General features: G+C 41.3%; 1 protein-coding gene across 3 annotated transcripts in view; it reads left to right on the forward strand.

The window, feature by feature from the left end:
* Positions 1–12,827, forward strand: part of MAD1L1 (mitotic arrest deficient 1 like 1) — a 790,601-nt gene that overhangs the window by 633,324 nt on the left and 144,450 nt on the right. Inside the window, exon 18 of one of the 3 annotated variants that reach the window (XM_056535642.1) lies at positions 4,242–4,448. The exons of the other annotated variants lie outside the window; for them this stretch is intronic. Coding sequence (XP_056391617.1) covers positions 4,242–4,421 — 180 coding nt within the window. The 3' untranslated portion in view covers positions 4,422–4,448. Of the gene's footprint in view, positions 1–4,241; positions 4,449–12,827 lie in introns of those variants that run through there. 3 annotated transcript variants of the gene reach the window in all.

A 12,827-nucleotide genomic window follows, 5' to 3' on the forward strand; every position in this document is an offset into this window, starting at 1 on the left:
TGATGTTATCCGGATAGAAGCCTGTATTATGCATGAAAGGTATCATAGTAGACTTACTGTGGAGATCTGGAGGAGAAGCTGGATAATGCATTAGAACATGGAGAGCCGCTTGTAAGTGGGACCTTACTCCCAGTGACGACATCATCCTGTAGAGAGGCGGAATGTGGAATACAACAGGAATGGAAATATGGTTTAACAAATTATATATCTGGACAGTCTACATATCTGTTTAAGAGGAATGTTCTAGTCAGAAGCATGTATCCCCTATCTCCTTGATGAGTGCAGTCCGGACACTGATTCCTCATCAGAGCACCGTGCTATGCTCTTTCCCATCAGTACTGTAAACTTTGAATGGAGCAGCATGGCTCATCCTCCAGCACCACTCATACACCTCCCAGCAGAAATAAGCAATTGGAGTCCAATTTTCTGGCAATATGTTGGGATCCAACCATTTAGGTCTCTCGACAACCAATAGTTTTTCACCTGTAGGCTGGGTAGATCCCAGTAATCGGTCCCTCATTGACCATCAGAGCAAACCGCTCTGCTGATTCCATTAGTATCCTAAACTTTGAATGGATCTGCAGGGCACATACTCAAGCACCACTCCATCCATATAACTTCTAGCCATGGCTGGGGCAGGATCCCCCATTTTGGTAATTGTTAAGTATCTCAGCGGTTGGTATTGGTCTTCATGCTCCTTGACTTTTTTCATTGTCATGGAAATAAGGTTATCTTTTAAATAGTTTATGTCTGTTATAAGAGGGCATCAATCTGGTCATTTATGATTCAAGAAGGAGTTTAGACTTATATTCTTTTCTTTGGATTTTATGCCTTTCTCAATATTCACTAGGGCCTATACCAAAACATATGCAAAGCATCTACCCGACCTTCTACTGAATTCTCCTGCCTTAGTGTTCTTAAAGAGCAACATGAAATTCCATAAACTGTTCAGATTTACTAGAAATATTATTGATTGGAAAACTGCTAGGTCCATCTAGCCTTTCCTTATATTATTTCAGGTTACTTTTTTCTATGTCAGAGTAGAAAGCCATTACAAAGAGCCTCTTTCTCTCTGGAGTCAATAAAAAAAAAATTAAACTTACCCGTAATGGGGGTGGTCCGGGCCATCCATCCTTCCTGTAGTGTCCGGTGGCATTCCGGGTGGAGGGTGAACCGGTCCAGGCTGTCCTTCTTCTCCGGGGGTCCTCTTCTCCACTCCGGGCAGGCTCCGGCCTAGTAAGCTGCATAGACGCCGTCTACGTCATGTGCGTCGCTGCGCACGGATGTCACTGCGCAGCGGCGTCTATGCAGCGTTACTAGGTCGGAGCCTGCCCGGAGTGGAGAAGAGGACCCCCGGAGAAGGAGGACAGCCCGGACCGGTTCACCCTCCACCCGGGATGCCGCCGGACACTACAGGAAGGATGGATGGCCCGGACCACCCTCCCCGGACGGTCCCTGCAGCAACTGGGAAGGTGAGTCAGGGGTCTGGGATGGACAGGGGTCTGTATAATATACTATACCTACAGTAGGCCCTCCAGCTGTTGAGGCCCTCCAGCTGTTGCAAAACTACAACTCCCAGCATGCCCGGACAGCCAACGGCTGTCCGGTCATGCTGAGAGTAGTAGTTTTGCAACAGCTGGAGGCACCCCTAGTGGGGAAACACTGACCTATACTATACACTACTATATTGTCCAACATGCTGGGAGTTGTAGTTTTGCAACAGCTGGAGGCTGTAGGGTTGTTGGTTACATCTATTTAAAAGGGTACTTCACTGCCCCAGTGTTCAGATCATTTAGTTCCAAAAGCCCATTTAGTTCCGCTACGCCACGTCAATGCAAGTCTCAATGTAAAAAAAAAAAAAAATACTGTGATACTTTAGAAAAATACCGTGATACTCCTTTTTGGTCATATCGCCCAGCACTAACTTGTATAGCCATCTAATCAAGTGGCAAAATAATATATGATATTACATTTTAAATACTAATCCTCAAATGACAGGGACTATAACCCGCCAATTTCGGTGACCAGGGCCAACAGAACAATCCAATGTGTATGGCGTCCTCCCGTCTCTTCAGGTGTAAGGGGAGAGAAGAATCAGACATAATAGCTTTCATCTGCTTGTTGCAATTTATGTCTATTGCATGTTCTAATGTAGGGTCGTCTTCATGGGAGCATCTTTGGTGTCACTGTACCGGCATATCTCCATACGTAAGATCTCCAAGATGCTTATAACAGTATGTTTGAGAGTGGGACTTTGGGAGCTGCATACATTGCTTATTCCTTATATTATATAATATTATGGGATTTTTCTTTAATTTTATTTTTACAGGAACACGAACATTTTAATAAACTCATAAGTCTTCCCTGTATATGTTCTCCACCATTTTAATGGCCTAGTCCTGTGGTTCTAATGAATGTGGCTGAATAGAAAAGACTGGTGTGGGTGGTGTGAAATGGCCACTCATGAAATACTCCTTTCTGTTATGAAGGGCTACTTAAAATGCTGTTCTATGGTACTAAGTGTTTTTTTTTTTTGCTCTTTGTTTGCTCGTGGTAGCTGCTGGTCCCAGGGGCCTCATGTTCCCAAATGACATATAGGCCATCCATGTCCCTACTCTCAGCATTAAAGCTTGGCGGGCCCTAACATTACCTGCATTCCGGCTCTGCTCCATGGTAGAAAATTATTTCATTAAAAATGTATGGATTAATGCAGGCCGTGGCTAATGTCCCAGATGCTGCTGGAATTGCTGAGCAATAACGCCCCAGACTCTAGCTGCAAGAAAAGAACCTGACATTAACTGCACTTGTGGGAGCAGTTCAGCTCCTCGGTAAGGCTGGTTCAATTAGTACTTAAATCATCCCTTCTTTCTGCAAAGCCCAGAGGACCTATGCAAGAAGACTTGTTTACCAGGGAGTGCATAATAGAAGTTCTTCGCCCTCTTGGTCTTAATACAAAGAAGATCTTCTTATTCAGATTTGGGATCTTTGAATGAGAGCTTTCTTTCATTTTAGACAATAAACCCATTTAATGTTACTCTATTATATGCGGTTACATCATGATCATATGGGGGTCCAACCTCTTGGATGCCGGGAGACTGAAGGGGAGGCATCACCGCTTTAGTCCTCCATCCCTTTCACAGTTTTTCCCCAACCACCCCACTGTGCAAGGAACGGAGGCATGGCCACATGCAAATGAATGGGACCAGATGCAGTTTTTGCCAGGTGGCTAGAAGGAAAACTGAAAAGAGTGTAAGAGGCTACATTAGGTGAGAAGGTCAATGGTGGGTCTATCTTCTGGGTCCTCAACCTATCGGACATCAGTAAGGGGCACACAGTGCTGATGTAGTGCTCTGTCCCCATTACTATATTTCCCCTTCCAGTGAATGACCCTACCCCATTCCAGTCAATGCAATTCAGCTGCAGTTTCCTGCACAGCCAGGTGACTAGGAGCACCACTATGGCAATAAAAACTCAAAAGGTTACTCCAATGCCATGGCCCATTTATTTTAACAGTGGGGGTCCTGGAGCGTAGACCCCCACTGATCTAAAAGTCATGGCAAATCCAAGTGACCCCTTTAAAGAATACATACAGTCTTACCTCTAGAGTGTATTGGAAATTATGAGACCACTTAGGCAAATCACACACAACGTGCTGAGTCTTGACTTTCGACTCACCCCTCGTGCCCATTCCCTACAGCTCACCACCACCTGTTCTTCTCTCTACACGACTAAGTGCACCCTTAGACACTTGATGCCTGAAGCTGGTCACTGTTGCTGCCATTGATTGGCTGAATAGGCAATTCTTCATTCACCAGGTACTGGTGAACATTGGGGAACAGACACCGTTGGAATGGCAGCATGGTCAGTACTGTGTTTATTTAAAAAAAATTAGCCCAGTCTGACCATTATTTAAAATAAAATTGCCAGACAACTCCTTCAAATAAATGAATACATGAATAAATGAATACACAAATAAATAAACAAATAAATAAACTTTTGCTACGTGCCCCAGGTAACTTTTTATGTCCCTGCATGAAAGCATTGTTTCAGCCATCCCCTAAAACTTGTAGTTTTACCAATGTGACTATAAATTCTGCTAAAACATTATTGGCCTATACTCTCACAGCCTCCTTATTTATTGTTGTTTTGGGTAATTGAGAAAACAAAATATGTTAGTTTTTCTACCTATTCGTTCCCCCTCTGTAAATACTGCAGTGTGTTGCTTTGATCCGCCTTCCCAGGAATTTGGCCAGAAAATAAAAAAGATGAAGCAGCAACGCATCCATCATCAGACGATCCATCGGCGGCGTTTTGGCAGTCCGCCTCTTAACAATAATCAAACCATCCCGGTGTCCAGCCAGCCAACACGTTGCAGAGTAAGGAGAGCCAGGATAATATTTTTTTTCTGTCTGGTTTGTTAAACTAATTTATGTGCCCTGGTGCCCCCAGAACTGCAGCACAAAATAAACTCTGAATATCTTATATGTATTTTGACTGTTCTCAAGCGGATACATAATCACATGTTGTTAACATAAGATTATATTGAGTATGCTGTAGTAGTAGATGTATGTCTAGTGCACATGATCATCTGGGCTTTAGTTTTTATACTGTCCTTTTTAGATCCAAGATTCTGTGCTGATTAAAACCATAATTTATCTCTATATCAGTGTTTACCAACCACTGTGCCTCCAGCTTCTGCAAAACTACAACTCCCAGCATGCCCAGACAGCCAACAGCCACTGCTCTATACAGTCATGGCTGTAAATGTTGGCACCCCTGAAATTTTTCAAGAAAATTACAGAAAAGCCTTGCAGTAACACATGTTTTGCTATACACATGTTTATTCCCTTTGTGTGTATTGGAACTAAACCAAAAAAAGGGAGGGAAAAAAGCAAATTGGACATAATGTCACACCAAACTCCAAAAATGGGCTGGACAAAATTATTGGCACCCATAACTTAATATTTGGTTGCACACCCTTTGAAAAAAATAACTGAAATCAGTGGCTTCCTATAACCATCAATAAGCTTCTTACACCTCTCAGCCGGAATGTTGGACCACTCTTCCTTTGCAAACTGCTCCAGGTCTCTCTTATTGGAAGGTGCCTTTTCCCAACAGCAATTTTAAAGGAGATATCCAGTGGTGAAAAACGTATCCCCTATTTTAAGGATAGGGGATAAGTTTCAGATCGCGGGGGGTCTGACCGCTGGCCCCCCCCCGCGATCTCCTGTACGGGTACCCGACTGCCTGATGAAAGGGGGCGTGTTGACCACCGCACGAAGCGGCGGCTGACACGCCCCCTCAATACAACTCTATGGCAGAGCCAGAGCGCTGCCATAGAGTTGTATTGAGGGGGCGTGTCGGCCACCGCTTCGTGCGGTGGTCAACACGCCCTATCTGGCCAGCGAGCCGGGGCCCCGTACAGGAGATCGCGGTCGGACCCCCCGCAATCTGAAACTTATCCCCTATCCTTCCTGGGTCTCCTGCCATAGTGTTTCATTTCATTTAAATGTCGACAGATAGTTCGCGCTGACACTGATGCTCCCTGAGCTTGCAGAACAACTTGAATATCTTTGGAACTTGTTTGGGGCTGCTTATCCACCATTCAGACTATCCTGCGTTGATACATTTCATCAATTTTTATCCTCCGTCCATGCCCAGGGAGATTAGCTACAGTGCCATTGGTTGCAAACTTCTTGATAATGTTGCGCACTGTGGACAAAGGCAAATCTAGATCTCTGGAGATGGACTTGTAATCTTGATATTGTTGATATTTTTCCACAATTTTGGTTCTCAAGTCATTAGACAGTTCTCTTCTCCTTTTTCTGTTGTCCATGCTTAGAAGTGAACTTCTCTCCTTTTTAACTGCTTTCGGGTTTGATTTTTATATTGCCCCCACCTGTTACTTGTCACAGGTGAGTTGAAAGGAGCATCACATGCTTGAAACACTCTTATTTTTCCACAATTTTTGAAGGGTGCCAATAATTTTATCCCGCCCAATTTTGTAGTTTGGTGTTACATTATGTCCAATTTGCTTTTTTCGCTCCCTTTTTTGGTTTAGTTCCAATACACACAAAGGGAATAAACATGTGTATAGCAAAACATGTGTTACTGCAATCCTTTTCTGTGAGAAATACTTAATTTTCTTTGAAAATTTCAGGTTTGCCAACATTTACGGCCATGACTGTATGTATCACATTACCATGTTTGGGCTGAGATACCTGGGAGGTTTTATCAGGCACAAGGTTGAGGTCAGATGACTTATAAAGCGTACCTGTATCACAGAAAAAACATAATGCTCATATATGTTACTCACTCGGTCATGCAGATGCTTTATATGTATTATTATGTGTATTTGGCGCACAAAGCCTTTGTTCTGCTGCCCACTCTCTGATATTCTGACATCACTGCTCAGGAAGGGGCTTGTCCCAGGCAAGCACTGTTTCCATGCTGTAGCCATACATGATTATCTTCTGGATGGTATGGGGACTCCTAGACATGATTTATATAAAAAGGAGATGATTTGTTTGAGAAGTATATAAGAAAGGTTCCTGTTTTGCCAAGAAGTACTGTACACCATATAAAAAGTTTTTGATTTTTCCAGTGCCCATTTAAGCCTGCTGGTGCTGTCCAATCTTTTATACTTTCATTATTCTGATACAGAGGTCCATGTCCCCTGCATAGACACAGGAGCGAATTCACGAATGCTGGCTTTGGAGCCAACTGGGTGTTCCCCTTAGCCTTTAGAGCCCAGCACACTCTTGTCCCTTTACCAGTCAGTCACAACTCTTTGTGCGCTTGTCACTTTCTGCCCCCCAGTTGACAGCTCTTAGACTATACTGTGATCTCTGCCTCTCCCCTGTAATTTAGCTGCTGAGGGAATGCCCATTGGGCACCAAAGCCTAAATTGCATATCTTTCTAAACTCTGATATCTCAGCACTGGAGTAGTCAATTAGGTAATGAGAGGTATCTAAGGATTCAGGGTCAAAATCCATATACAGTCATGTCCCTTCATTATACCCTAAACACCTGCTGACAGGTCCACTTCAAATAACCATATATACAAAAAAGGTGGTACCTTGAAAACGCACATGGGTGAATGTGATTAGGCAATGGCGGCTAAGTCCATGTTCAGATGCATATACGAATGAAGAAATCACAAAGCGTTTTTTGCAGTATAAAATAGCTTTTTCCTTTAGTAGCTGCCTTCAGGCAATAGGCATAGACAAATTACAAAAAAATAGTCACCACAAGTGCTGACTGATATCCGCGATAGTCCATGTGAACTCCGACCAATCTTCACCCTTCCTCGGGCATGCAGAGTTCAGAGGACTGACGCCTTCCTCTCATGAAGCAAAAAATTTCTTTTTAATCTCTATTTCTGTAGTACCCTCTATTTCCTCTATTACCATCCATCTTAGTTCACATGGTTGATGTCCCTGTTCACCAAAATGTTTCGCCACTCCTGTCTCCCCATATTTCTTTTTTTCCACTTACTAGTGTACAGTTTGTCATTTTACGGATCAGCGCCCGATGTTCGCTAATCCGCCATTTGATATTTCGCATTGTTTGGCCGACATATACACGTCCACACGGGCATTTCAACAGGTATATAACCTGTTTGGAATTGCAATTAAAGTATCCTTTAACGGGATATTCATTCCCTTGTAATGGATGACTGATGAAATCACATGTAATTATGCTGTTACAATTCTGACGATTCAAACAGGGAAAGGTTCCCTTCTTTTTGGTTAGTAGGAAAGTTTGTTTCGCTACCTTCTTTTTCTTTATGTCAGCTCTTACTATATAATTTGCCAACGCTTTTCCCTTTCTATAAATAAATCTTGGGGGTCTCCCGAATAGCCTTCCATACTTCAGATCAGCACGGAGTATCCCCCAGTACTTATTTATAGTTTTCTTAATTAATTGGGCATGACTGTCAAACGTAGATATAAATGTCACGTTGTCATCTTTTTTCTTTTTTCTTTATCTTTGTTTTTTTTAATTCTCAGTTTCTCTCTTAGAATCTCCTGCACCTCGTCAGCAATTTTTCTCACCCATTCTTCTTCATAACCCCGATCTGTAAACTTTTTAATCAGTATTTCCTTATTTTTGACATATTCATCAAGACTACTGCATATGCGTCAAGTCCTCATGAATTGTCCACGGGGAATCCCTTTAAATGTTTGGGGTGCATGTTGACTTTGTTTTAGTAGCAAATAATTCCTGTCTGCTTCTTTCTTAAACAATGTGGTACTTAAATGTGGGCCTTCTTTATACACTTCCACATCTAAATAATGGATTCGCTGGAGATGGGCATCGACTGTGAACTCAATCAAGGGATGGCATTCATTAAGTTGTAAAACAAATTCCATTAGCTGCTCATATGAGCCTGACCATGCTAGGAACACGTCGTCCACGTAACGTACCCACTTCTCTACGTAGGAGCTTGTGGGCAGTGACGAGACGAAGCGTTCTTCAAATTTAGCCATAAAAATATTAGCTACACTAGGTGCGACCGGGGACCCCATCAAGGTCCCCTGTATCTGCAAAAAGAATTCATCACCAAATTGAAAATAGTTCCTAGTCAATATCATCTCCAGCAGATCCATTAAAAACTTAATCTTAGAATTGTCCAGTGTGGAATTTTTGGACAATTTTTCTCTGATAATACACATTGCTTCATCGGTGGGAATATTCGTGTATAAGCTTTTAATGTCCAGGGTGCATAACCACATATCATCAGTAACCTTAAGATCCTCAATACAGTCTAAGAATGCATTTGTGTCACTCAAACAGTTCTCTAGTTTTTTTTTTTTTTTTTTACTATTCTCTGAAGATAGCTATCTACATAGATAGCCAAGGGGCACAGGATAGAATCAACCCCCGAGACTATGGGACATCCCAGGGGTTTTCTCATATCCTTGTGCACCTTGGGGAGGAGGTACAAGACTGGTGTTCTTGAAAGGGATTCCCCGTGGACAATTCATGAGGACTAGACGCATTTGCAGTAGTCTTGATGAATATGTCAAGAATAAGGAAATACTGATTAAAAAGTTTACAGATCGGGGTTATGAAGAAGAATGGGTGGGAAAAATTGCTGACGAGGTGCAGGAGATTCCAAGAGAGAAAATGAGAATTAAAAAAACAAAGATAAAGAAAAAAGATGACAACGTGACATTTATATCTACGTTTGACAGTCATGCCCAATTAATTAAGAAAACTATAAATAAGTACTGGGGGATACTCCGTGCTGATCCGAAGTATGGAAGGCTATTCGGGAGACCCCCAAGATTTATTTATAGAAAGGGAAAAGCGTTGGCAAATTATATAGTAAGAGCTGACATAAAGAAAAAGAAGGTAGCGAAACAAACTTTCCTACAAACCAAAAAGAAGGGAACCTTTCCATGTTTGAATTGTCAGAATTGTAACAGCATAATTACATGTGATTTCATCAGTCATCCATTACAAGGGAATAAATATCCCGTTAAAGGATACTTTAATAGTAATTCCAAACTGGTTATATACCTGTTGAAATGCCCGTGTGGACGTGTATATGTCGGCCAAACAATGCGAAATATCAAATGGCGGATTAGCGAACATCGGGCGCTGATCCGTAAAATGACAAACTGTACACTAGTAAATGAAAAAGAAGTGGAGAAAAATAAATATGGGGAGACAGGAGTGGCGAAACATTTTGGTGAACAGGGACGTCAACCATGTGAACTAAGATGGATGGTAATAGAGGAAATAGAGGGTACTACAGAAATAGAGATTAAAAAGAAATTTTTCGCTTCATGAGAGGAAGGCGTCAGTCCTCTGAACTCTTCATGCCCGAGGAAGGGTGAAGATTGGTCAGAGTTCACATGGACTATCGCGGATATCAGTCAGCACTTGTGGTGACTATTTTTTTGTAATTTGTCTATGCCTATTGCTTGAAGGCAGCTACTAAAGGAAAAAGCTATTTTATACTGCAAAAAACGCTTTGTGATTTCTTCATTCGTATATCCACTTCAAATAACATCAGGGATGTCTTGCTATTCCATATCCTAATATCTTCTTTTTTGCTAGCTAGGTCAAATGCTTTTTAAGAGCCTTTTAATTAAAGGGGTACTCCGGTGGAAAACCTTTTTTTTTTTTTTTTTTTAATCAACTGGTGCCAGAAAGTTAAACAGATTTGTAAATTACTTCTATTAAAAAATCTTAATCCTTCCAGTACTTATTAGCTGCTGAATACTACAGAGGAAATTCTTTTCTTTTCGGAACACAGTGCTCTCTGCTGACATCATAACCACAGTCTTCTTTGTTGATATCTCTGTCCATTTTAAGAATTGTCCTTAGGAGAAAATCCCCATAGAAAACATATCCTGTTCTGGACAGTTCCTAAAATGGACAGAGATGTCAGCAGAGAGCACTGTGCTCCAAAAAGAAAATAATTTCCTCTGTAACATTCAGCTAATAAGTACTGGAAGGATTAAGATTTTTTAATAGAAGTCATTTACAAATCTGTTTAACTTTCGGGCACCAGTTGATAAAAAAAAAATAAAAAATTTCACCGGAGTACCCCTTTAAGTATTACAGCAGGCCCCGGGAAGATAAAATCCGGCTTTCGTGAATGTAACGCTGCAGTGTCGGCCTGGAGATTGTGGAGGGTCCCAATGGCTGGACCCCCTTTTATCAGACATGTTATCCCCTATTCTTTGGATAGGTGATAACATGTCTATGGGTGGAGTACACCTTTAAGCCGAATCTGGTCTGTTTAATATCTCCAAATGAAATGTGGAGTTGCAGAGATTGGAATAACATCTGGGCTGGACATTGATGAGTTTAGTTAATTAGACTGTATCTTAATAAATAGATGTGTACCATTAAGAACCGCTCAGTTGTATTTATTAGTGAGAAGCCATATGAGCCTTGACTCTACTGATCATAACAGAATGGAGTGGGAGGAAGAGGTGGTGGAGAAACCGGAGGAGACGGGGAAATAATGCTTTGAAAATATACCCATGGTTTCATTATTTAACTCACGTGTTTCAATTATATATAGTCCATAGAGCTCCACACTCCCTCTAGAATAAAAGATATAGGATCTTGGAAAAATGTAAAGTAAACAAAGGAGATTTAATCCACCAAATGCGAGGATGAGGAAAAATATTGGATATTATTAAAGAAATTTATGGAGTGACGGGGCAAAAAATCCCAATTGTTGCTTTGGGTTAAGAGGCACTAAGAGTAGTATAATGAGAGTTCTATAGACTGCTATAAAAGTGTATGGTCATACACATTAGATAAATGTTGGCCAAAGCCACCATCTAATATGTATGGAGGACCCCTAGCTTTCCACCAATGGCAAATGTGGAGAGAGATATATGATAAAATGTTGATACTACATTGTGTATGAGCTCAAATAAAAGTACTTGCGTCTAGACAAAAAAACATTTTCTTAACCAGTGTGTATTTAGAAACAATTATGCGGAAGTTACATTAACAAAGTGTTTATTATTGGCTTTTGTCTATTGTATTGTATTGCATTGGATATTAGTGCAAAGCGGCTAACAGGATCTGACCTTATAATGTTTGTCAAATTAGCTTTTTTACAAATAATGGGAAACGTATAATGGGTGAAAATGATAAAAATGGTAATAAACTTTCATAACGAAGTGGCCATTTGTCCTTAGTTGCCTTGAAGCTACTGAAAAAGTGACCAATTTGCTTGTGTTTTTTGTTGTTATTGTCCATCAATGTAGATGGTTTTCAAAGCTTAGTCTTAGGCCACCTTCATTCTATACTAAACATCTGTACTATACAGCTCTCTGTTTGGAAGTGGAAACCACCCATATGGTGCCTCATTTTTGATCTTATGTTCCCATATGAGGGACTGTGCTGGTTCGGTATCCTTCTCTATGAGTTCATATGGTGTTATTTACAGGTACCATAAGGGTTTTGATGTATCTTTGGCGTCAAAACTAGTCAACTTTGCCAGCAATTTAGCAAAGAACATCATAACCATATTGAGTGTTTTTACTCAGCCCTGTATTACAGGGATATCATTTTTTTCTATTAATGCCGCCATATGGCATCTGAAGGAGCATGGCATGGTTTTTCATCTTTGTTTCGTGGTGGCACACAGAGTGCATATAAAAAGACCACTGTACATATATCCAGGGACACATAACCGCCACATTACCACTATATAGATCCTTATCACGTAGGACTTTCTTGGCACCACAACACCATCTTGTGTAAATGTATATGTAGAGTCCTTTCCATTATATAATTTTGTAGTTAATTTATGGGTGTTTGTGTCATCAGTTATGAGGATTTTTTTGTTTTTGTATCACTCTTTCCTGGCTGGAGATACGTACAGAACATTTGCATCAGTCTTCGGGCTGTCGAGCACTTCAGGGCACATGGCTCTTGATCTCACCTGGAAATCCTCCTGCTAATTGCTCGGCTCACATCTCGGAGAAGAGGGATAAAACAGAAAGCTCTTTCTTCTGTAGAGTGCCCGTGGCTTCTGTGATCCTTTGTGACGAGACTGGCGCTTTTAAGGCGGTAATTGGTGTCTCATGCAAGAAAAAAACCAGCTGACCACCATTGTTTGCCTCTTCTGCGTAATTGTAAGACAAGACTTGTCTGTAATTCCGGCTTAGCAGATGTGAGAGCTGATGTGAGGCGCTGGCTCTCAGACAGGTACAGATGTATTTGATTTTGCTTCACATGTTGACAGAACCAATTATGTCCCTTAGATGTATAAAGAGAGCTGCCTATTGCTAAAACACATTCACACGTGTCGTTCCTGCTTGTTTTAGTTCTCATCAGCCTT

Source organism: Hyla sarda, chromosome 8, assembly GCF_029499605.1.
Source record: "Hyla sarda isolate aHylSar1 chromosome 8, aHylSar1.hap1, whole genome shotgun sequence".
NCBI classification, from domain to species: Eukaryota; Metazoa; Chordata; class Amphibia; order Anura; family Hylidae; genus Hyla; species Hyla sarda.